At 39.5% G+C, this 26,680-nt stretch overlaps 1 protein-coding gene across 1 annotated transcript in view; it reads left to right on the forward strand.

Moving 5' to 3' along the window:
* LOC129773974 (vesicular glutamate transporter 1) overlaps positions 1-26,680 on the forward strand; it is a 160,957-nt gene that overhangs the window by 129,569 nt on the left and 4,708 nt on the right. The window contains exons 4-7 of the mRNA XM_055777652.1: positions 8,186-8,419; positions 8,481-8,945; positions 9,004-9,189; positions 9,252-9,437. Coding sequence (XP_055633627.1) covers positions 8,186-8,419; positions 8,481-8,945; positions 9,004-9,189; positions 9,252-9,437 — 1,071 coding nt within the window. The remainder of the gene's footprint in view (positions 1-8,185; positions 8,420-8,480; positions 8,946-9,003; positions 9,190-9,251; positions 9,438-26,680) is intronic.

Genomic DNA, 26,680 nt, shown 5'->3' on the forward strand with positions numbered 1-26,680 from the left:
TTCTCAGATTGATTTCCATGAAAAGTGGTAGTTTTGTTCTTTATCGCAAAATATTAGACTCGTATTTTTTCGTTTTTTTGTTAGGGTGGTTCGAAAACTCAATTTTTGCGGGAAGATTAGATTCTAGTCGCATAGGTCTAGTCTAGTCACATAGGAATATTGAACGAAGACTTAAAACGTGTTAAATTTGCAAATAATAACTCAAAAACGAAATATAATACCTCTCTGATTTTCGGATATATTATGTAAAAAAAACCTCAGCTTTCCAGAAAAAAAGCATAAAAAAATATAGCGTCCTCTATCTTTAACCGAGAAAATTATGAAAAAACTAACTCAATCACAAATTACAAAACGAACGAACATCCAAATTTCTCGCAAATGTAAGAATTTTTCAAAGGAAACTAACTCAAAAGCTTCAATTTGATATATCAATCATTTGAATCAGTCAAGAAGTTCAAAGGTTCAAAGAAAGTGTAGTGGAAAATGAAGGAAGAAATGTTTTTTTTCGAACCATCGCTTAACTTTGAAAAATCATATCTCAAAAATGAAAAAAATAACATCTCTGATATCGAGATAAGTTATGTAAAGAATCCTCAGCTTTCAAGAAAAAATATAAAAAATATAGCGCTATCTAGTCCAAAGCCATGAAAACAATAAAAAACCGACTACAATCAATGATTACGAAAATAAAATCCATTTTCTCAACAAGCAAAATATTTTTCTATAAAAGGATAGCTCATTGGTTTCATATTTGATATGTCGATCATCTAAATCGGTTCAACGGTTCAAAAGTTATAAATTTGAAAGAAGACATTTTCTGGAAAAAGTTGAAAAAATTGATTTTTCGGACGACCCTAAAATGGAAATGATCACCCTAACGATAAAATTAAAAAATACGGGTCTGATATTTTTCGATAAAGAAGAAAACTGCCACTTTCCGCGAAAATCGGAGAACCACTATGTCGGTTTGACATGGAATGGCTGTAGAGATACACATAGTTCGACAATGTTGTAGCCGCAGTTATTTTAAATAACTTTATAGAACAAAGCTTTACTCTATCTTTTAATATAATCGATTCAGCGCTTTGTTTCTAAGTTGCATTAGGGAGACCATGAAAAAAACACGGTTTTTTGCTTTAACTTTTATATTTTAAATACTACATCAAAATTGTCTTCGTACAATTTTTAGAACTTGTCAATACCAACACTTTGCGCTGCAGAACTTGTCAATATCTTAATCCTGCTCAAAGCTATTGATGGTTTTTTCTCCCAAAAACTCATGATTTCAATTTTAATTTACTCAAACACCAAAAATTACATAGTTTTGAAAATCACACATCATGTAGAGGGAAATATGCTCTTTCAAATGCCGCCAATAAACTTTGTTTATGTTTACCACAGAGAGAATGACGAACAATTGAAAAGAGCATATTTTTTGGAAAGAAATATCAATAACTTTGAGTGAAGTTGAGATATTGACAAGTTCTGCATCGAAAAATGTTTCTATTAGTAAGCTCTAAAAGTCTTTTGAAGACAGTTTGAAAGTAGAATTTGAAACATACAAGTTGGAGCAAAAAACAGTTTTTTTAAGGTGACCCTAACACAAGTTAGCAAAAAAGCGCTATATCGGTTATTTCAAGAGATAGAAAAAATCTTTGTTCCACAAACTTGGTTAACAATAACTGGGGCTACAATATTGTTGAATTATGTTTACCTCCATCTATTAAGATAAAAAATTACATTTTTTTAATTCATCGACAGTTTTTGTCACCCTATTTTTGATAACATAAAAATGAGCGCTTTATTATATGTAACAACTTTGTCGAAGACAATTTTTGTGTAGAGAATAACTGTCGAGCTAATTTCCACTTAAATGCACTTCCTGGACCATTGTGCATTGGTAAAATTCAAACCAAAATATTAATTTATCTCATCGTCAGAATTCGCAAATTAATCAGTTTGATCGGAATTATCAATTATTAAGGATGGGGATTAATTTCGTGACACATAATTGGCTTTGGCTGAATTGATCAAACTAGTTACTCTGTTTCGTAGTATTTTATATCGAACACGGTGAGCCTCATTTTTAGTTCTCTTCCACAAAGAATAGGCAACGTCACTATCCACCATAGATTGTAAGATTCCGTTATTGAACCATGGGTTTTTTTTAGGTCTGCATGCGCGAAGTATGACGTTATTGTAATCACCGAAACATGTCTCGACGATGTCATTCCATCACGGATGTTGTTTGGCGACAACTTCGTCGTATATCGAGGGGACCGTACTACGCTCACTAGCGATAAGAAACGTTCCGGTGGAGCTCTCATCGTAGTCAGGAACATCTTCTTTCTTCTTATATGGCACTAACGTTCCTAGAGGAACTCCGCCGTCTCAACGTAGTATTACTTGCGTCATTTTCATTAGTACTTAGTTGAGATTTCTATGCCAAATAACACGCCTTGAATGCATTCTGAGTGGCAAGCTCTAGAATACGCCTGACCACAGTGCAAGTCAGAGGAAATTTCTTTGAAGAAAACTTTCCCCGACCAGAACGGGAATCGAACCCGAACCCCCGGCATGTTAGGTTTGACGCTAACCACTCGGCCACGGGAGCACAGGAACATGCGTGGGTTTGTATTTACACAGGAAATGGCAAAATTGTTGTTGGTGTCATATACATCTCCCCGGATAAATCGAGCGACGTGCAGGTTATGAGGTGTCATACTGATTGTTTGGAGTCAGTCGCATCCAGGACTAACGCAGACGATATAATAATTGTTTTTGGTGACTATAACTCGCCAGGGTTGAAATGGATCAGTTCGGATAACGCATTTTGCACACTAGACGTTGCTATATTGACAATGAGCCGATCAGGAGCAGTGCTACTCGATGGTATTAATTCTTGTAATATTCGGCAAATTAATAGTCTTCCTAACCGATACGGAAACATTTTGGACCTTTCACTTGTCAGTGAAGTAATCGATATAACTTCGCAAAAACTGATTTCACACAGTTGTCTATTGTATTAAATCAAATCGACTGGTCCTCTGTCCTGAACTGCCTCGATATTGATACTGCGGTCCACACATTCACCACATCTGTTCGGCTAGCAATTGCTCAATGTATTCCGTTGAACCGGCCACCCCAGAAACCGCCGTGGTCGAACGAAGAACTACGTAGAATGAAGAGACGCAGTAAACTCGCTCAGAGGACCTTCCGCAGATCTCGCTCTTTTCCAGATAAAATTGTATTCCATATAGCTAGCCGCCGTTACAGGCATTTGAACGACCAACTCTACCGCAAATACTATAGATCAATCGAAAGGAACCTCAAACGAAATCCAAAATCATTCTGGAATTTTGCAAATCGTTTTGGAAGGGAGACTGGACCTCCAGTCTCCTTATATCTGAATCAAAAAGTTGCAAAAACTAGTTCTGAGAAGTGTGAACTTTTCGCCGAATTCTTCCGCTCTATTTTTTGAAGTTGCGCCAGCGAATGAAGCTTCCGCAGACCCACTCCACTTCACTTCATATGACGTGATTGAGCTGGATACGTTTGAGGTCTCAACTGAAGAATTCGTAAAAGCTGTAAAGAAACTAAAATCGTCGAATAGTCCCGGACCAGATGGAATACCTGCAAGTGCTATTAAAAATGCTCTGTCCAACTTATGAAACCAATGCTGCGCATATTCAACTTGTCCATGTCGTTGGCCAAATTCCCGACTGACTGGAAATCTTCTTACATGTTTCCTGTCCACAAGAAGGGAAGCAAAACGGATGTCAGATGCTACCGTGGAATCACGTCTCTTTGTGCATGTTCAAAATTGCTGGAGATCATTGTTTCCAACTTTATGTTTAACAAAATAAAAGGACACATTTTTACAAACCAGCATGGAAGGAGTGTAACCACAAATGTTACTGAGTTTACCTCGATCTGCCTCAGAAATATTGGTCAGCGCAAACAAGTGGACACAATCTACACCGACTTGAAAGCAGCTTTTGATCGGGTTGGCCACTCAATTCTTCTACGTAAACTGCGTAAAATGGGCTCGTCTGAAAATTTTGTTCAATGGCTGGAGTCGTATCTCTGTAATAGAGCTCAAGGTTGGATCATCAACTTCAGACTGGTTCTGTAATCTTTCAGGAGTGCCTCAGGGAAGCAATTTTGGCCCTCTGCTATTCTCGCTCTACATGAATAACGCAACCTTACTTCTGGAGAACGGATGCTATCTGATATACGCTGACGACACAAAAATTTTCGTGAACGTTTTGATAACGAAGATGATTGTCGCCGGCTTCAGGAGCTATTGGACAAGTTGGCATTATGGTGCCGTGCCAACAACATGACCCTCAGCGTTCCAAAGAGCAACATCATCAGCTTTCATCGCAAGAAAGTCCCCCTGAAATTCGAATAGGCTATCAATGGAACACCCTTAACGCGCGTGCAGACGGTGCGCGATCTCGGAATTAATTTGGACTCGAGCTTAACATTCAAAAACCATAATTCAGAAGTAATTTCGAGGGCACGACGACAGTTTGGTTTTATTGGAAAGGTAACGAAAGAGTTCAAAGATCCCTACACACTGAAATCGCTGTATGTCAGTCTGGTTCGTCCCATTCTTGAGACGGGTTCGATCATCTGGGATCCGTTTCACAGTACCGTAACCGATCGCATACAATCTATTCAGCGTAAATTTGTGAGATTTGCACTTCACAACTTGCCGTGGAACGATCCGGTCAATCTGCCGCCCTACCTGGACAGATGCCAGTTACTACAGGGTGGGCCATTTAAAGTGGAAGGATTTGTTTTTGCAATAACAAAGTAAAGAAGTGGAATTTAAAAATTTTTTTTTTTTGAAATTCATTTATTTTGGTCCAAGGAGATTTGTTCTAACTACTTTTTGATTATGATATTTCGTAAATGACCGCCTCTGGCCTTGACCGCAAAATGTGCCCTTTTTTCGGCATTTTCCATCACTTTGCCCAATGTTTCGGCCGATATGGCAGCAATTTCTTGTCGGATATTGGATATATACTTTCAGCGCAGCCAGGGTCCTTGGTTTACCAGTGTATACCTTGGATTTTAAATATCCCCATAATAAAAAGTCAGGAGGCGTCAAATCAGGTGATCTCGGTGGCCAGTCATAATCGCCGTTTTTCGATATTAATCTTTCGGGGAACATTTCGCGCAATAATTTGGTCGTGGCAGCCGCTGTATGGCATGTAGCGCCGTCCTGTTGGAACCAGTAATTGTCCAATTCATTTTCACGAACAAATGGCAATAAAAAATCGGTTATCATTGTCCGATAACGCTCCCCATTCTCGGTTACCGTTGCTCCATTTTCGTTTTCAAAGAAGTACGGGCCGATGACTTTATCGGCATAAATGCCACACCACACAGTAACTTTTTGGTCGTAAAGAGGTTGCGTTTCGATGAATTGAGGGTTTTCAGTAGCATAAAACTGACAATTTTGTTTATTCACTCCTCCATTCAAATTGAAATGCGCCTCATCAGACATTATGATTTTTTGCCAAAAGCCACGTTCATTTTTGGCCATTTCGATGGTCCATTTCGCAAAATCAAGTCGACGTGGTAAGTCAGATGGGTTAAGTTGTTGAGCCATTTGAATTTTATACGGAAACATTTTCAAATCAACACGAATTATGCGTCGGAGAGTGGTTCGAGCGATGCCTAACTCTTGCGAACGATGGCGACCTGATGTCGATGGAGTCTCTGCAACACTGGCTCGAACGGCATCAATATTCTCGTCGAAACGTCTTGGTCGTTGTCTGGACAGATGACTGGCATTACCAACACTACCAGACGATATAAATTTGGCATATAATCGACGTATAGTGTTGTCTCCAGGCGATGTTTTAACTTTATTTTTATTTTTCCACGCACGTTTAGTTAACACAATTGAGAAGTTATTTTGAATGTACAGCTGAACAATTTCAGCGCGTTGTTTAGGTGTGTATTGTTCCATGGTTAAAATTGTACTGAAATGACGCTTCCAACGCGGTATGACATTTGTTAATCTGACATCTCTGTCAAAAGTTATGGGGTTGCCAGATGCTTCCACTTTAAATGGCCCACCCTGTAGTACTGGAAACATTAGAACGAAGGAGGAAGAATGCGAAAGCTGTTTTTGCCGCTAAGCTGTTGAACGTCGAACTCGACGCTCCTAACCTCCTGGCACTAGTGGACCTAAACGTTCCTGGCTACGCAAAACCTTCGAATTCTTTCGCTTTCCACGACGGAGACAGGACTACAGTGGTAATTAACCAATACGAGTAATCATGCGTCATTTTAATGCCGTGTTTTATCTATTTGATTTTAATGAGAACTCAGCTCAGTTTCGCACAAGGCTACGAAGAAATTAGAATTAAGTACTCTTCATTTAGACTATATAACGTTGGATGAAATAAAACAAATAATAAATAAAAATAATAAAAGTGGAATAACCGTTATCGTTACGCGGCAAAATTACATTTTTATTTCTAAATAATTCAACGTGCCCCTATCTGCTTGAGCAGCTGACTTCGAATCTGGGACCGAATGAGGTGTGTTTCCTGAGCCAAGATCGTGTTCATTACGGATCTCACTTGGATAAAAAAAATCAAAACAATGGACCCGGAACAGGAAGCGAAACATTTTGAATATGCAGGGGAATCGTTAGCTGATGTGTGGAATAACCTAGCGATCGCTGGATATCCCGTTGAAGCAGATTATATTGAGCCCACCAACTTCCAAATCGATGAAGCATAATTAGAAGGATATTCAGCCGAGTGAAATATAACGATAGGTACTGCTGCGTTTAACCGAGAAGTAGTTACATTTGTGTGAATCAACATCAATTTACACCAGCTCCTGTTACTCTCAGCCAAACGCCAGACGAAATCATCCTCATCTAGAAATTACTATTTTCTAGATGAGGATGATTTTAGTACATCTATATAAATAAAAATGATTTGGTGTCCGTTCCTCACGATTTAACTCAAGAACGAAGCAACGGTTTTAACAGTCGGTATCAGGTTTGATGCGTCTCAGTCTTCGTCAGATTTATATGCCTTAAAAAATATGAAAACAATTCGGAAAGATGGAAAAATGGATAGATATTTTTTTAGTAAATTTTGTATGTCTATATAAATAATAATGATTTGGTGTCCGTTCCTCACGATTTAACTCAAGAACGGAGTAATAGATTTAAACAGTTTGATGCGCCTTTTTCTGCGTCAGGTTATATGTCAAAAAAAATATACCACGAGTGGGAACTTAAGTGTTTTTTTTATCCCATTTATTTATTTCAGGCTCATTAGCATTTTAGCTGTAACAGAGCCGAATTTTAATCGTGTACATGTCACATGGTTATCATATCTATAATTATAGCACATTACATTACACAGTTGCCATTCGCCAGTATTCCTTCTATACCATTGCATATGGTACATTTACACAGTAGCCATTTAGGCGTAAGAGTATTCTGTATTGTATTTTTCTTCCATTATCCAGTTAGACCACCGGACAGCGGAGAAAGTTGATTGATCATTGTTGAGCTATTTATAGAACAGCAGCCCGATGTGTCTTGCAGAGCAGAGCAGTTGTATGGATGAATCGATCTAATTTCGACCGTGGATCGATCTCCATCGCTGATGATTGTTGCGTGGACGTAGCTATTCTGTAACAACACAAAGATGGTCAATGAGGGTCCTGAGTTTTGAACTCACGATCGATCGCTTACTAAGCGAACGCGCAACCAATGTGGCTACGGAGACCCCCAACTTAAGTGTTTGAAATGATTCAAATCAAAATATCAATTGTAGGTGGGACGAAGTTCGCCGGGTCAGTTTCTAATAATTTCGGTCTAAGAACATTTGATTCCGACCTGGGTAGATGTTTGATTTTTTACGTTGATATTTTTAATATTTAATAGAAGCTAAAATATTATGAACATTCTCCAAACGTTTTTGGCTTTGTGTACAGATTATGTTAGCGTTACATAACTTAAGGGGGAGAGGGGGTTCAAAATCCGCATATTTAGCCTTACGTAATTTGTGTGCCACGCCTAACGGAATTCTACGTCAACTATGCTGTCGTGTTTCGGACACAACCCTCCTGTGATTTTTGTCGTTTCGCGTTGCAAATATATTTAAAAAAACTATCTGCTTTTGGCACTTCTTTCCAGCAAGTGAATTTCAACTGGACTGTCGCTATGGAGAGCGCGATCGATTCGTCCTTCTTCTGGGGCTATCTGGTAACACAGGTTCCCGGTGGATTCCTCGCGTCCATGTTCCCTGCAACCCGAATATTCGGCACAGCTATCGTTTGCTCCTGCTTTCTTAATTTGCTGGTCCCAGGTGCGATGACAATCGATGCTATGGCGTTAATTCCCGTCAGAGTGCTACAAGGTCTTGTTGAGGTGAGATCATATCTATAGACATCTTTTTTTTTTTGCACGATGATGAACGATAATTTTTTAGGGCGTAACATATCCTGCCTGCCATGGTATCTGGCGCTTCTGGGCTCCACCCCTGGAACGCTCTCGTTTAGCTACCATGGCTTTCAGCGGGTCGTATGCAGGTGTGGTGATAGGTATGCCTATGTCCGGAATCCTTACCGGTTGGATCGGATGGCACGCACCGTTCTATTTCTACGGTCTGATGGGTATCATATGGTATTGCTTCTGGTTGTGGTTAACATTCGAGAAACCACGACAGCATCCCGCAATTTCCTTGAAGGAGTTGAAGTACATCGAAAAATCCCTGGGAGAATCTGTCCAGCTACCGATGCCTACGATCGCAACGACACCCTGGCGCGCAATGGCCACCTCAATGCCTGTGTATGCCATTATAGTGGCTAACTTTTGTCGCTCGTGGAATTTCTACCTACTCGTACTTTATCAAAGTGCATATCTTAAAAAATCATTTGATTTTAAAATTGGAGAGGTAGGTTTCCGATATTTCAAAGATGGTTTCAGGTCAGTGAGTATTTGTACATTTTCAGACTGGAATGTTAGGAGCACTGCCACATCTACTGATGACAACGATTGTGCCGTTCGGAGGAATGCTAGCGGATTTTTTGCGGAAATCTGGAATGCTATCAACAACCAACGTGCGAAAACTGTTCAATTGCGGTGGCTTCGGGTTGGAAGGACTATTCTTCCTGGTTGTGGCTCACGCAAAGACTCCGGTAAGTTCATGCGAACCTACTCACATTCTCCATGTATGGGCTAAATTTTGTTCGTTTATCAGGAGGGGGCAATAACCGCCTTGACGATAGGTGTCGCCTGCAGTGGCTTCGCCATATCCGGCTACAATGTGAATCATTTGGATATTGCCCCACGATACGCCAGTATTCTGATGGGGGTGTCCAATGGTATCGGAACAATCGCCGGATTGATATGTCCCATAGCGATCGATCATTTGGTGAGAGACGAGGTAAGTTAAGCCAACTCTATAATTCACATAACAGCAGTACCTGAAGTATCGGCTGGAATTAGGCTTAGGTTTGCTCAGCTGTCTGGTCTCGAAAACGATTAACAGATCGTTGTCGGGTATCCAGTAAAGCGGGATTTCCTTTGTAAATTCAAGGCTGGTACTGACATAGGTATTAGGTTCAATTCCTGATCGGTCAAGGGTCTTCCCGGGTTGGAAATTCTCTTGACATGCCTTGGGAGAGTTACTGGGCCTGAAGTGTCGGCTAGAATTAGGCTCGGGGTTGCTCAGCTGTCTGGACTCGAAAGCGATCGCATTAGTAGATCGTTCTCGGGAATCTAGTAAAGCGGGAAATCCCTTGTAAATTCATGGCTAATGCTGATATAGGCATTGGGTTCGATTCCCGATCGGTCAAGTGTCTTCCCGGATTGGAAATTCTCTTGACATGCCATGGAATATTTAGCGTTTAGATAATGCCCTTACTTGTTCTTTTGATAAACAATCTATGCCAGTGGTACAACCGGACCGTTTTTTGTTTTTAACTAGCTTACTGGTTGATTTGATATTACAAAGAAACTCCTCCATATAATTATCCACAAGATAACTCGTCCAGCTCAAACCTATGTAGGGGAAAGAGGTGGGACCATCATCATTTTAAAGCAGAAAATTAACTTTATTTAGGCTGAATTCAGCAAAAACTCATAAATGTCAAATTACATTACAACAAATGGACAAAACTCCGCCCATTTCCGCTAATGTCATTGCTGCTGCTGCTGCTCTACGCAGGGCTCTTTATTTCCCATCACGATGCATCCCATTTAAGATAAATTAAATTTGTTATGATGTTTTACGCTTGATGATTTTCAACAATAAATCACGGGAGCTTGAAAATTCCTGGCGCAAACGGCACCTTAATAGAAAATTACAGACTTTGTACCGTAAAACGACAGTCGACAGTTCCGCATCTTCCTCACGCAACCTCTCCCTCGGATTGTGACAATAACGGAAAACAGCTAGCGGCTTTTCCGGGAGCTACGAAATGGAAACCCTACACTCTTCTCCATTCACATTGAACCGTTTTGCGTGCAATCTCAACCCATCAACCAACAAACAGCTCATATTTTTCCCTCGCAAACAAGAGTGAAATTTTTTCACATATAAACTACCCCTCTCGATTCAGTTGATTTGTTGGCAGTGCTGGCAGTCGTTGGATAATTTTTTAAATATTGCTTTAGGTTGAGAGGAACTTGAAAACTTCTCTCACTGCGGAGGGACAACAAATTTTCCCGACTTTAAAAATCCATCAAACTTGTTCACAGTGTAGAGAGGAAGAGAGGAAAATTCCATCCCGGGTGGGAATCCTTTGTCGGTGTCTCGTTGCCTTGGTTAGGATTTTTCGCATTGTTAGCAGCTCCAATCCAGAGCAGGAGATGACATAAATCGACGCTGACTGACGATAGGAAAGTATCTTTATTACGGGCCTCCCCCTGTAAACCCACTCCTTTCACTCAATTGTTTAGCTTGTTCGTTCGTTTCGTGGACGGGAACGGTTCGGAATACGTCACATTGCGTTGGCTTCTCGGCTCTCGAGCTCAAAACAGGAGCGAGCTGCACTTTATTAACAAGTAGCAGATTTGTGTGAACTAAAGGGTGTGTCACATCAAATTGCATCACGGAGACAGTAAAATAAAAACTATTAAACAACTTTTGGCATTTTCTTTTTATTCATACTTCGAGCCTAAGCCCGTATGCTCGCACCTTCCTCTTTACCCCGTCCATAAGGTTCTGTACAACGTCAGGTTGTAGTTTTTTTTGAACAGAAATCCATTTTCTCTTGAAGTCCGCCTCCGATTTGACAACTTTTGGGTTCTTCCGGAGGGCCTGCTTCATAATCGCCCAATATTTCTCTATTGGGCGAAGCTCCGGCGCGTTGGGCGGGTTCATTTCCTTTGGCATGAAGGTGACCCCGTTGGCTTCGTACCACTCCAACACGTCCTTTGAATAGTGGCACGAAGCGAGATCCGGCCAGAAGATGGTCGGGCCCTTGTGCTGCTTCAATAGTGATAGTAAGCGCTTCTGTAGGCACTCCTTAAGGTAAACCTGGCCGTTTACCGTGTCGGTCATCACGAAGGGGGCGCTCCGCTTTCCGCAAGAGCAGATCGCTTGCCACACCATGTACTTTTTGGCAAACTTGGATAGTTTCTGCTTGCGAATCTCCTCCGGAACGCTGAATTTGTCCTCTGCGGAGAAGAACAACAAGCCCGGCAGCTGACGAAAGTCCGCTTTGACGTAGGTTTCGTCGTCCATTACCAGGCAATGCGGCTTCGTCAGCATTTCGGTGTACAGCTTCCGGGCTCGCGTCTTCCCCACCATGTTTTGCCTTTCGTCGCGGTTAGGAGCCTTCTGAACCTTGTATGTACGCAGGCCCTCCCGCTGCTTGGTCCGCTGGACGAATGAACTAGACAAATTCAGCTTATTGGCGACATCCCGGACCGAACTTCTCGGATCACGTCTAAACTGCTTAACTACGCGCTTATGATATTTTTCACTCACGGAGCATCCATTTTTGCCGTTCTTCACCTTCCGGTCGATGGTTAGGTTCTCGAAGTATCGTTTTAGTACTCTGCTGACCGTGAAATTGGACGATTCCCAGCATCTTACCGATGTCCCGATGTGACAACTCCGGATTCTCGAAATGAGTGCACAGGATTAATTCACGACGCTCTTTTTCGTTCGACGACATTTTTCCAAATTTACGAAAAATTGACAGTGAAGCATGGCCAACGTGATCTATACACTCTTATCTGATTATAAGCGAAAGCTGAAGATATAATTCCTAAAAATTAAATTTCTACAGCGTTTTTTTCCGTGATGCAATTTGATGTGACACACCCTTTATGTGGAGAATTTTATCCGACGTGTGTAGCCCCCCCGATGGGAGGCATTCCAAAGGCTTCCCCACTTGATTTGTTGATGTTTGCTTGGTTTCTTTATACATGTGTTCTGTTCCAAATTTCCGATCTTGAGGCGCGATTGTTTAAGCGTTTTTCGATATATTTGAAATTTCCAACTAAGGTTTGATTCAGTTAAAATCCGGAATCCGAAATGTTGATTTTATAACTGAAATCTTCTGAAAGCAAATTGTTTGGAATATCTGTATCTTTTGACGGTATAAAATTTCACGTTAAGCCGTATCGTTTTGAAAAAGTTGAGCAGGATCCGACGTGGTCAGGTACTAAAATCGCGAAATCGCTGAAAGTGGCTGAATTATTGATGCACTGAAATATTCCCCAGCAAATTTAAGTTCGGTTTCTCTGATAAACATGGCAGGAAGTTACTGATTTGGAAAGGGATTGACATCTGTGGCCAGAAAACCAAGGTTCTCGTCTCAAGCAAGACTCGAATAAGGAAGAGTGCCTGCAGAAACGACTCCTTCCATTGAGTAAGGTTCACAAAGGTCCGGTAAAGCTTTGGCCAAATTTGGCAAGCTACCACTACAGACGAGAGACGCTTCAGTGGTATCGTGACAATGGGGTCAACTACATTGAAAAAGACCTCAAATCTTCAAATTGAACTCAATTCTGCCCAATCGGAAAAATATTGGAGAATTGTCAAGTGGAAATTGTAAAAGTGACTCGGGATGTTGCAAACGTGAAGAGGTTGTGCAAAAAATGGCTGCTGAGGTTGACAAACGGAGAGTCCAAACTTTGATGTAGAGTAGATTTTTTTTCTATTTTTTTTTTCAATATTTCGTTCTGAAAGAACAATGAATAATCCGAATGTAGATATAGAAACATTTTCTGTGACTTTAACCAATTCGAAATATAACTGGTTTAGTGATCCCTGATTCTAAATGAAGGTTTCTCGATTGGGATGGGAGAAAGATAGAGAACGGAAATAACGATTGTTAATATTTTAAGTTTCAACTGGAACTATTTTGGCTCAATATAATTTTCATCATCGTAGTGTAGGGATACCAGTTCTTCTGATTCAGCAGGACTTGTTCTGATTTTGAGGTGTTTTTGGGGTGTCCTGATTTATTTTTCATATTCTAGCATTTGTCCTGATTTTCATAAGAAATTAAATTTTACTGGCGAATCATAGTTTTTGACTTAGGATGTCATATCAGGAAACTTGTCACGTTTTTATGAAACAGTTTGAATGTAAATAACTATTTTTGGTGCGAAGGAATTCTGATGATCGAATCGATGTCTGATTGGCAAAAATTACGTAAATAAAATAATTCAAATGTCTGTATTATCAATAACGAGCACCTTATGCAGTGAAGAAGCCACACCTTCATATACTACTAGCTGAGCCGGCAAACGTTGTTCTCCCATAAAAATTATTTCTAGTGAATATGTTATAATGAATAACTAATGTATTGTAAGCGTGTTTAAATGTTTTTACGATCTAAACATACGTGAAACGTTCATGATTCTTGTGTTCATACTTTTGTTTGACATACCGAGGAACAGAGCGCCATGTCGATGACCACTGACAAAAATAAAAAAAAACACACAAACCTTTCCTTGTATTCTATTCCCGGTGTATTTTTTTACGAAACTGACATGTTTGTTCTCTTGAACGTTAAATGTAAAGTGAAAAAAGGAATATATTTTTGTCGTAAAGTAGACAAATTACACCACAGAACTTAACATTAATATAAGTATTGAATGCTTTGCTCATCTGAGGCGAATATGGTATTGCCGAACGATTTTCAATGTCTGCGTTGTTAGTTTTTATGAATGATTGTCCGTCATTATCAGTATTTTTTCGTTGATATATTGGACATCGTGTCGGTCGTGTCGTTGGTGAAATCTTGATGAAACTGCAGTGTACATTTCTTGAAGAAACTGCAGTGTACATTTTCAAGTTTTTCCCTACCTGCAGAGAACGTGTTATTCTGTTACACAGAACATACAATAGAGCTATATTTCATTTAAAATTTTTCGTTTTAAAGCGTATTTATTTCACTCGAAAATTCATAACAATTCATGCTTCACAGAAATGGAATACGAAGCTCAATGGCGTCACATTGCGTTTCAAGGTCGGATGACATTGACATGGCCCGTCGAATTCGAACGGATGACACAATGCGATATTGCAATCGATTTTGGTAGATTTGACTCGATCGGATTTCAGAATACGGGTTAGTAGTTGATCAATAGACGCATCTGGATTATGTGAGGGAATCACACTATCGATTTCATCAGGGCGTATTTTGTCGACTGTTCGAATTAAAAATGTGCATATGAGGTAATCCTCGCTTTTGCCATCCAGTCGAATACATCCAGCAAAGTGTGGAACCGAATACATGTAACGTTGTAATGAAGCTCATTTTACATTTCGTTCATTTTTTTTTGTTTTAAACACACGTGCTATAATATCATGACAATGCATGCGTTTAGACCTGGCAATAGAGCCTTTGCTTTGCGTCGGCGTTGCTCATGAAAGCGTCTCGCAAGTGACTGTATTTTTCCTCACACCGCTTCTGATTGTATAAAATCGCAGTCGTTCGCTTTCTACCTCTCTATCGTTCGCAAGTCATTCTACGTTGAGATGCTGAACGTTAGGAACAAACATTAGGAACATTAGTACCATTGAAGAAGAAGATGGAGAGCGTCGTTTGAATGGTGGGTGTTAACGATGAACTCCAGATTATTATTTCTTCTTCGAAACACAATTGCTCGCGTCACTGTGCAGTCGCCCAACATGACTCCAGTAATGTCATCAACAACATACAACATTGAATGTATACACGTGATCTCCAGTCGGTGTTTTATTAGGATTGATAACGTGATTGCCACCTTGCAAATCGAGCTCATACATAAAGAATTTCAAAAATTTATTATGTTCACTCAAAAAGTCTCCCAGCTTGTCGGCAATACGCATGGCTTTAGCCGAAGAGCGAACTTAGCATCATCTGTGATTTAACAATGTAAATAAATTCGTTCTCTTTGAAAAACGAAAGACGGGTCGATTATTTGTGATTATTTGTTTGGTCGATTAAAATACCAAAAATAGGAGACGGGGGTGAACCTTTGAGGTTATAGGTTATATGCCAAATAAAAAAAAATAAAAATAAAAATAGTTTGTATTTTTTTTGCATATCGGTATTAAACATACGGTAATCGGTATCCTAGCGGTATTATATATAGTTTACGTCCTATTCTCATGTCTACCTATTTTTTGTGCATAATTTCATGAAAATCAGTTAAGCCGTCTCGAGGGAGTTCGAACACGAACATAGTGACACGAGATTTTTATATATAGAGATTGCGAATAAGCTGTAATTAGCTATAATTGATCACTTGCAAAAACAAACACAGCGTTCGTTATACGGACACTGTGAATAGAGAAAATATTGCAATTAAAGCTCCGCCCATTTTAAACTTTTTGGGGTTAAATAAGCCTGTTTTCAAATACACGGTCAGTCAGCATTGATAAGTAACTGGGCTTCCGGAAATGAACCGAAAAAGTGCAAAGCCTCTACAACACTTCTGCTACAATTTCAAATACACAGCCATATGACTAACCTGTGTACTGTGGCTGCGAGCACAACAAACAATCATGTATCAACTATCTTTAGCAGCTTCTACAAAACCACGCAAACCATCGGCTCTTTTCAGGATCATCGAAACTTTCTAAGAAAGAGTTATTCCCAAAATTTAAATGCATTCTAAAATAATATTCGAAGCGATAAAATAACGAATTGAATTAAAAAGGCACATGGTCCTATTCTGCCGTTCTACGCATAGTTGTCCCATGTTACCTTTTGACAATTTTCACTTTTCTTCATAAGACGATGTTTGTATGCATAGTCTTCCGGAAAAACACAACAAAAACTTATTGTTTTTTGAAAAACCAACATCAAGCTCCATTGTCCCAAGTTGATATTGTAGGCATAACTGCCCCTTCATGTATTTTTTTTTGTAGATCCATAATAAATGAATCGGTTCAAGTGCAAGTATTTCATGTCACGCTTTCAGCAGTGTTAATGCACTCCTTTTCGATTTGGAAGAACGAACTAATTCTCAAACACCGTGGGTGTTAGCGAATGCCTAATAAAGGGTGTGTCACATCAAATTGCATCACGGAAAAAACGCTGTAGAAATTCGCCCAGTAGACCGATCCTTTTGAAAATTTTAGACAGTAAAATAAAAACTATTAAACAACTTTTGGCATTTTCTTTTTATTCATACTTCGAGCCCAAGCCTGTATGCTCGCACCTTCCTCTTTACCCCATCCATAAGGTTCTGTACAACGTCAGGTTGTAGTTTTTTTTTGAACAGAAATCCATTTTCTCTTGAAGTCGGCCTCCGATTTGACAACTTTTGGGTTCTTCCGGAGGGCCTGCTTCATAATCGCCTAATATTTCTCAATTGGGCGAAGCTCCGGCGCGTTGGGCGGGTTCATTTCCTTTGGCACGAAGGTGACCCCGTTGGCTTCGTACCACTCCAATACGTCCTTTGAATAGTGGCACGAAGCGAGATCCGGCCAGAAGATGGTCGAGCCCTCGTGCTGCTTCAATAGTGGTAGTAAGCGCTTCTGTAGGCACTCCTTAAGGTAAACCTGCCCGTTTACCGTGCCGGTCATCACGAAGGGGGCGCTCCGCTTTCCGCAAGAGCAGATCGCTTGCCACACCATGTACTTTTTGGCAAACTTGGATAGTTTCTGCTTGCGAATCTCCTCCGGAACGCTGAATTCGTCCTCTGCGGAGAAGAACAACAGGCCCGGCAGCTGACCAAAGTCCGCTTTGACGTAGGTTTCGTCGTCCATTACCAGGCAATGCGGCTTCGTCAGCATTTCGGTGTACAGCTTCCGGGCTCGCGTCTTCCCCACCATGTTTTGCCTTTCGTCGCGGTTAGGAGCCTTCTGAACCTTGTATGTACGCAGGCCCTCCCGCTGTTTGGTCCGCTGGACGAATGAACTTGACAAATTCAGCTTATTGGCGACATCCCGGACCGAACTTCTCGGATCACGTCTAAACTGCTTAACTACGCGCTTGTGATCTTTTTCACTGACGGAGCATCAATTTTTGCCGTTCTTCACCTTCCGGTCGATGGTTAGGTTCTCGAAGTACCGTTTTAGTACTCTGCTGACCGTGGATTGGACGATTCCCAGCATCTTACCGATGTCCCGATGTGACAACTCCGGATTCTCGAAATGAGTGCACAGGATTAATTCACGACGACATTTTTCCAAATTTACGAAAAATTGACAGTGAAGCATGGCCAACGTGATCTATACACTCTTATCTGATTATAAGCGAAAGCTGAAGATATAATTCCTAAAAATTAAATTTCTACAGCGTTTTTTCCGTGATGAATTTGATGTGACACACCCTTTAACAATGAGATTTATATTCTGCAAAGGTTTTCCAGATCACTCATTGCGCTCACACTACTGTACGATTCTCAAGCGATATCACTAACGTAGACTACATCCCGATGGTACTTCCTCTGGAGCCAATTCATTTACTTGTTTATGCTATTAAACTGAATTTTTACGCATAGTTTTCATATATTACTCTTTAGCAAATTTCACTTTTCTTCAAAAAACAACTAGGCAACGGAGTGTCATGTGTCAGAAAACGAAATGCGTCGGAAGTTTCATTGAAGGACGTAAATATTATTAGGTTAAATGCTGCATATGTGATTCATACGTATCGGTGGCTAAGGGTGATATATACAGATTGCCATTTTGTTGAAAAGGAAATTTGAAATCAACATTAAACCATTACAGGTAAATCTGATTTGGAATTCAATTGACATCCACTTTCAGATTCATGCTGAACTATGTGGTGCAAAAATCAAATCCAATCGCTAAGAAATTTGTGCTGCAGGAGGAACTCTTATGTTTCGTAACGCGATGCATAAACACTGCTTCAAATCCCATGGATTGTATTCCGTAACTATTGTGCATTAGGTTTGAATGTTAATAATGAACACTGGCAGAAAATTGACACATTATGAAATTTTTATATAGGGTCTGGAGTGGAAACTGGAATTGGGATAGCTCATTCGGAATTGTCGTAATCTATCTTTCATCAGATGGTTATATCGATTATTTCTGATTGTAGCAGATCTCTTTTGTGTTCTAAGTAGAAACTTTTAGATATAGGGTTCAATTCCCAATCAGTCAAGGATCTTCCCGGGTTGGAAATTTTCTTGACATGCCTTAGAAAAAACATTGGGCCTGAAGTTGAGACTATAATTATGTCAATGTCAATATGGATAGGAACATTGTTTGTTTTTTCGCAGTATGTGCCTGTTTTTACTGTTCTATTAACAGATATTTATGCCTGCAACAGATCCAGTTCGCTTTGTTTTTTTATAATACTGGTCTCTTGATATTTTTAAACTTAATTATTATCTATAAGATACTTCGTCCTGCTCAAACCTTTGTAGGAGTATGAGGTGGGCCATCATCATCACCTGAAGACTGTGAAATCACCAAAAAATCTCCTATACCCGTACAAAGATAGAAGCCATCATCTACGAAGTATTATCATCACATTTGAGTACATGGTATGATCAAAAGATAGCTGTGACAGGTGTCTTCATTTTCAAGTCAGACCAGATGGTATCCTTACCGTAGTGTGATTCTAATTTTAAACACAGCTCTCATCGTAGTGAAAGGCTGCACATAAGGCTCGAAACGCGTGATCTATTGGAAAAAAAAGTTATCAGTAAACCCAAAACCATCCCAAAATTTTCACTAGTTCTTTTCCGACGAAAAAAAATGAAAATAATTTGCTTTTTATTATTTCGAATATTATTTTAGAATTCATCGATCTTTCGGAAAGAACTCTCTAGTAGAAAGGTTTGGTGGTCATAAAAAAGGGCCGATTGTATGCGTGGTTATATGGAAGTAGTTGAAGACGGTTAATTCATGATACACAAGCTGGTTATATGTTGAAACTTTTGTCATTATTGCTAATGCATATAGGATACTAATGCATTTCTTCTTCTAGATACACTCACTGCAGCCACGGGCGATTCTATATTTGTTCCATCACCAAAATTGACAACGCATACACAATCGTAATTGCTCACGTGTGATTCAATCATACACAATCGCTGTCCACCTAGCGGTATGAAAACCGACGCGAAGTATCTTTTCATTGAGTCTCCACCTCGGATTTTAGGGCAAAAAAGATCAGAATTGCAATGTGGTGCGATATCTATTATTCGCAACTCTCCCTCCGAAGCGATTACACGTCGTACAAAACCTCTGTTTGCTGACTGAATAATGAATGTTTTGACGTAGGACTACGTCTTTCATTTCTATACTGGGGTGTAAGTTCAAAGTTTCGAAAACGAAAGCGTTACGCAAGAGAACGAGATTTTGAGCGTTAATAGCTCCTAAAAAACTGAACGAAATAGTATGATAAACACTTCATTCGAAACATAAAATGTCTACGCGTTCTATGCTTGTTACTTTTTGACCCAAAAACTTGTTTCAATAGCCTTAAAATTGTTTTCAAAACATGCTATCAAAATCACACCAATCGGTATAAAAGCGAGTGTCGCTCGGAAATCCACTCAGTTATGATTGCGCATAGTGATGTCTAAAGTTTTCATTTATTCGATTGTCGATTATTCGTTGGGGCATTTTTCAATATTCTTCATTCGAATAATCGTCTTTCAATATTCGATTAATCGAGCGATCATTTATTTCTTGCAATAATCACGTATCACGTTGTTTTTCTGGTCGCGTGGTCTATCCAGTTGTCGATGTTACTTGATTGGATAAAAAATGTTGGATAAAAAAATTATAGAAGGTTGTGTCCAAGATACGACCGCATTGTTGACGTAGAACTACGCTGTTATATTATAAAAGTCGCTTGTTTAAACCTTCGGATATTATTCTATAATGCTGTGAAATTTTAGAAACAACTGCTTAGTAGAACAATCTCTGAAATGCTTTTTTTCATTGTAGAATCAGTTGACGATAATTGACTGATGATTTATTCTTGCCTTCGCAGAACAATACACTAGCTGATCGTATGTCGCAATTTATTTCATGTCAATGCATTGAAAATTTACCTCGAACGCTATTCCGGTGGCCTTTTTCGCAATTGACGTTACTCGGTTACAGTTGATTATATCAATATATCTTTGGCACCGCGAGGAAACAACAACAATAACAACACTTGCAAGCATCAAATATCATGCTACATGTTATTTAGTATTGCCTCAGTGGGATTGCACCTCCAGGCATCGTTCGTACAACGTAAACCAAGCGCCAAACAAGCGTTCGCCATAGCATGCATACAGAGCCATACATTGGTGGCTTGAAACTACTAGGAATATAAACACTTCTCATCACTTTGCGCTATTCTCAAAAGAAACACTTCTGTTTGAATTACTGGTCTCGAAAAAAGTTGCATTACTTTCTCATACTCGAGCTAAGCGCAGCTGTTACCCTTAGTGGAGGAAGTTTTGCTACTGGCAAGCGAAACCTAATCACATGAAAAATTCCTGAACGGCATTCACTTTCTTGGTGATTAAACAAGCGAAATAAACTCTTTTTTTTTAATATCAACAACCTCGAAAACAGTAGCATTGCTTCATTATGATCAAGACTAGTTCAAATGCAATCCTATTTGAAGGCAGTTTTGCGACTGGCACGCGAACCCAAATAAATTATAAAATTCCAATACGACATTAAAGAGGTTGGTATTCCCCAAATGATTTTTTGGCGCACAAACTTAACGCCTGCTTCGCCATGACGTCAGTTTAATACATTCATGCAATGTCAAAAGCACTATCGAAGCCCTTATGACGGAAAACAAACAATGTTCACTGCTTGGAAAAAGACTGAATTATACAACACAGCTTGTACTCTGCTGTAACACCCATCGATGCGAATTCGCTGATGAGTTTGTCAAGAACAACCGCTAGTTATTAACGTAAACTTTATTTCATAAAAACGTGACCTGTTTTCTGATTAGGCACCCTTAATGAAAGACGTAGTTCTACGTCAAGAAATATATAGCCTGATTCTTAACCTAGAAATGCATTAACCTCGAGAAAGATTCCTTTTTTCATTAATCGCGATTACAGTGACAATTATTCGATGTATTTATATTTTGATTTTGAATTATTCGATACAAAATTACTCGATTATGATTTCAGATATTCGATTATTTGAATGAATCGAACGATTAACCGATGTCTCTAATTGCGCAACGAATTAGGTACCATCGCTGGAATGAATGTAAGTTTCCCTAACACAGACTTCAAAACCATGGAGTCAGGGAAAATCGGCATTGCAAAATAGATGCAAGCAGCGGGCACTTCTGTACTCGTTTGCGTTTCTGCAAATCGTAATGTTTTCCTAACACAGTCTTCAAAACCATGGAGTCATGGGAAATCGGCATTGCAAAATAGATGCAAGCAGCGGGTACTTTTGTACTCGCTTGTATTTTTGCAAATTGGAATGTTTCCCTAATACAGATTTCAAAATCATGAAGCCTGGGGAAATCGGCATTGCAAAATAGATACAAGTTGTGAGAACTTTTGTAATCGCTTCCGTTTCTGCAAATCGGAATGTATCCCTAACACAGATTTCTAAACCACGGAGCGTGGGGAAATTAGCATTGCAAATAAGATGCAAGCAGCGAGTATTTTTGTACTCGCTGCCTTTCTGCAAACCGGGATGTGTTTTCCCAACACAGATTCCGAAACCAATAAGTTGGGAAAATCGGCATTGCAGATCTCGGCAGTACTTTTATACCCCCATGCAGTTTTTACACTCCGAAATTCGTTTTGATGAAACGGTCTACAAAAGCGGGTACCAATGCAACGCTTTAGCTCGGTTATTCAAGACTGCATGTACCATCATGTCGCCAGCTCACTGAACTTCCTCGCATACCGTTTGATGATTAGGCAAAATGTTGATAACTATTTGCTGCGATAACCACTACCATAATGCATGAATTGACCTAAATTGGGATTTGCTTGCAATTGAATTCGTAATATGTTCCATTCATTCACTAGTTTAATCAATAATTTAATCAATACATACAAAGGATAGTCCTGCGCAGTGGCGATATCGTACCCAAAGAGAAGAAGAAATTCGAAGTGCGATTATTGCTAATTGAAAAGAACACAAATGATTACTAAGCCAACGACAGTCCTACGTCAACCTCGCGGTTATATCATAGGTATAACCCATCCATAGATTTTTGCAAATGAAATCTTAAACAACTCTTTTCTGCTTTGCTCCTGTGCACCAATGCAAGCTCTGCACTGCGATTACCTTGTACATATTCTGAGAATGCATTCGGAATCAAACATTCTTGCAACCCCGTTCAACTTGGTAGCAAAATAGAAACTAAGGTTTATTGATGATGATAATGATGTATTCTAGAGGCTTCAAACTTGAAGAGATCATTCACCTCTAGCCTTGAGGAAGGCCGATTCGTAAGATGTGATATGTTCAAGGGGCCTTGAAGAAGGTCATTGAGGGAACCCAGGAGAAAAAGCTGTCGCCCGAACCCTGGCTCGGTGGTTTGTGAGTGCTAGGTAGGCTGATGATAATGATGATGTGGAGTTTTGATAGGAAGCTGTAATGAAAGGTAGAAGACAACTATCGTATATATGAGGTGTCCAGAAAATCCGGCTATTTATCCGCCTCATTGTTGTCTCTGGTTTATGCTATCCTGATGTTGTCTCAATAGAAATTTCTGCTTGAGGTTTATTTCATGCTAGCTCTGAGGAAGTGCTTTGGACTATCAACAAAATGGCATTTGCATAGGCCAATATCTCGATGTTTTGAGGGATTACATCAAATGGTCATTGTATTGCTATCAAAAAGACGGATACTGATTGCACAGAACCCTGTGGTACAAAGTTTTTCTGGAGTTCTTCGAAGTTCATTTAAGTTACTTATATCGTATGCTTTAGTTAAATCCAGTGTAGTCAGTTTGCTATGGGGATCATCTCGAAGGTTTTTTTTTTAAGAACTGGTCAAGCTGTCAGGAGTGAGTGGTAGTTCTATTTTCTAGGCGCGAAAAAGGTTGCCTGGGATGCAGTAGATGACATTCTTCAAGTGATGTTACCAGCTTGGGGCTGATAATCTTCTTAATTACCTTCCCTATGCAACTTAGGAGTGTGATTTGGCAAAAAAGGTGGCTCATTTTTTTCTATAGATCTGTTATCTGAGTCTCTACGATTGGTTCCTAGAACTGAATCAGAATGAAAACTGTAGTTTCGGCTTGTATTTCCGCGAAGACGCTTGTGTAATGAAAAGTAGTCGAAATGTTAGCATAGTGGTCGGCCAGGTATTAGGTTATAGTCCTTGGATCTTCTATAATTATTCTACGAGGGTCGTTCAAAAAATAAGTTTCAGTGCCTTCATGGGACTGCCTCTCGGTCATGATTCCCACTTATTCGACGGATGTTTCATTCCACAGCAGAGAGGATAGCTTGAGAGGATTCATCCACTGAATAATTTTCTTGCGGCGGTTGTACACGATTTTTTGTTGATTCAAATGCTTCCCTGTTAGATGATTATTATATATTCGATCTTCAGAGCAATATAATTGTCAGTTTCGTTGCCAGAATTCGGATGTGTTAATTGGGAAGTGATCGCTTTCTTTGATGTCGTTGTCAACAAACCACAAACTGCCCAGCAAACATATCGCATAATTTTTGAACATGCTTGGTCGCATATATATTCGTATCAAATTTCAATCGTATAAAATATCAATCAAAGGACGCGTCATGTGTATCCGAAATCTTATAAAACGCAAAGACACGATTTTCTACATCATTGGTGGATTAAGTCGTATATCGGTATAACGATCATCCTAATATCGCGATATGCAGCATAATATACGCACATTCTTTACATTTTACATAACAATTGTCGGGTCAAATCGCATATCAGTGTAAAAAGCATCGTATATTGTTATATACGGCTTTACATGCGTATGAAATATGGTAGATACATATATTGGCTTCACTTTTGCGTGTATATGACAAATGTGTCTTGGATGTATGTATATCGCCTCCAATTATGGTTATTCATACGATTTAATGTTTGCTGAGTACACACAACGACAGAGCAGAGCCAAAAACATTCACGACCGCATGTCTTGTTCTGACTCCCGCGGAGTGAGGGTTGGTGTTACTCCGGCACTGTCCATTGTAATGTAGTCACGCGTAAGTTGGTTTAATTCTCGCTATGAGTCGGTCCATTCTACAACGAGAATACCCTCATATAGTAATCGATTGTGGTTTTGTTTAGGTTCCACAAACGTTCCACTCGATGCGGCTTCTGTCGGCGATGGGATTCCTGAATCCGCCTCCTCGGATTGTTAATGACACAGTGAGATTTGTTACTCCCTCTTAATTATGTCAGACTAGCCAGAAGGGCTAATCCTAGAAAAGCCCTCGATCCCTGGTCTAAGCCACGGGGACCATTGAGGGTGGGCTTTCAACTGCCTCTTTTAACTCGGCTAGCTCGAGCTTGACACTCGGAGGCTCAAGATCGGCTCACTCTCTTTTTAGGCACAAATCAAGGATTCAGTTCACAAGTAAAAACACAGATAGATTCCTTTTTTTTCGTTTATTCAACTTACATTTGTGTATATGTCAGTGTGATGTGGCCGGCCGGATGTTGTCGAGCGAAACCTGTGCGCCGCGAGATTTGCCGTAGCTCGAAGAGTTACTATAGGGTTGGTAACTCAAGTTGCTCGTTTCTGCAGAGCTTCGTGGACGGCAGCAATCTTCCTCAAAATCGTTTCGCTCCGGGGAATCTGAATTCAAGGCAAAAATATTGGGTCCTGATGGAAAAAAACTGAAAGTCCAGAGTTACTACTGGGTCTTGCTCTTTATCCAAATCCATACCTGATCCTTCCGTCCTTTCAGGTCGAACTGCAGTTTTCAAATGTTTTATTTGAATTTCTATAATCGGGATCACTTTAATAGCTTTTGTTGTGCCTTGGATAAAGAGCTTTTATTGTAGACCCAGTAGTGCTTTCCTTTTCCCATCGTTCCCTTTTTCGGATGTCGCTTATCAAATATCTATTGCGCAATCCACGGCTTTTATGGCGTTTTCGCCCGACAACAGGTTTATGTGTTCGGTGTGAGTATATGTGTGTGTAATTATATTTATAGCTAACTTAAATCCTAGTTCATTTGAAATTTCCTATACTCTAATTTATTTAATTCTATATCTAACTTAATTAATTGAAGAACTAATTTCTAAACGGTAACAGATTCAGGTGGTCAAAACTAATCTAGAATTTAGTTGATACTTTCTACAGGCTACAACTTGTTTAGTCAAGTCCAGATTATACGACCCGACACGAATCTATAATATTCCCTCATGACAACGCTCGACCTCATGTTGCTGTTCGAGTTAAAAACTATTTGCAAAATAGCGGATGGGAAATTCTGGTTCACCAGCCTTACAGCCTTATACCTTATAGTCCAGACCGTGTTTCCGGCTACCATTTCTTTTGATCGATGCAGAACGCTTTGTGTAGAATACGCTTCAATTGAGAAACGAGTAACAAAATTTTGCTGGATTTACTCGTCGCTTCAAAAGATAAACGCCTATTTCATGATGGAATCCATAAAAGATGGAAAAAGTAGCGATGGCCAATATTTTGAATAATGTATCAATTCAGGTTATTATTCAAATAAATGTATTTTTCATGCAAAAAAAGGGACGAATTAAGATGCACACCTAATTTGCGACGAATTAAGTTGCACGTTAATTCTACTTCAGGTCTCTTCTGAAGCAATACACTTTTTCTAACGAATAATTCAGCCATCCACACACTTTTTATAGCTGTATTCAGGAATTGCGTGAACTGAAACACAGCGAATTCGTTTTTATGAAGACATACTGTCAAAACGGATCCCCGTAATTTAAGATTTAAGATTGTAGAGAGATAGGGAAAGTCATATCAAAAATCGCCGATAAAAAAAAAATTAACTTGTTCCTAACGACGTTGTAAACAAACTAAATGACAGATCGCACTGAAAATTAACATTAAAACCATTGACTTAGAAAAAATTTAAAAAATCTTTAATGGGACGATTTAAAATTAAAAATTCCTGGTATATATTTGACAGAATGAAAACTGTATAATTGTACGTTTATCCCGATTCTTTGGGACACTTTTCTTCATGAATTTTGCATATTTCCTCATTGAAATTCGCTCTAAGTAGAAATCAATTCAATTGCATTATTCAAAATGTATGTCATGTTGATTTTAT

The sequence above is a fragment of the Toxorhynchites rutilus genome, chromosome 3 (assembly GCF_029784135.1).
Source record: "Toxorhynchites rutilus septentrionalis strain SRP chromosome 3, ASM2978413v1, whole genome shotgun sequence".
NCBI lineage: Eukaryota > Metazoa > Arthropoda > Insecta > Diptera > Culicidae > Toxorhynchites > Toxorhynchites rutilus.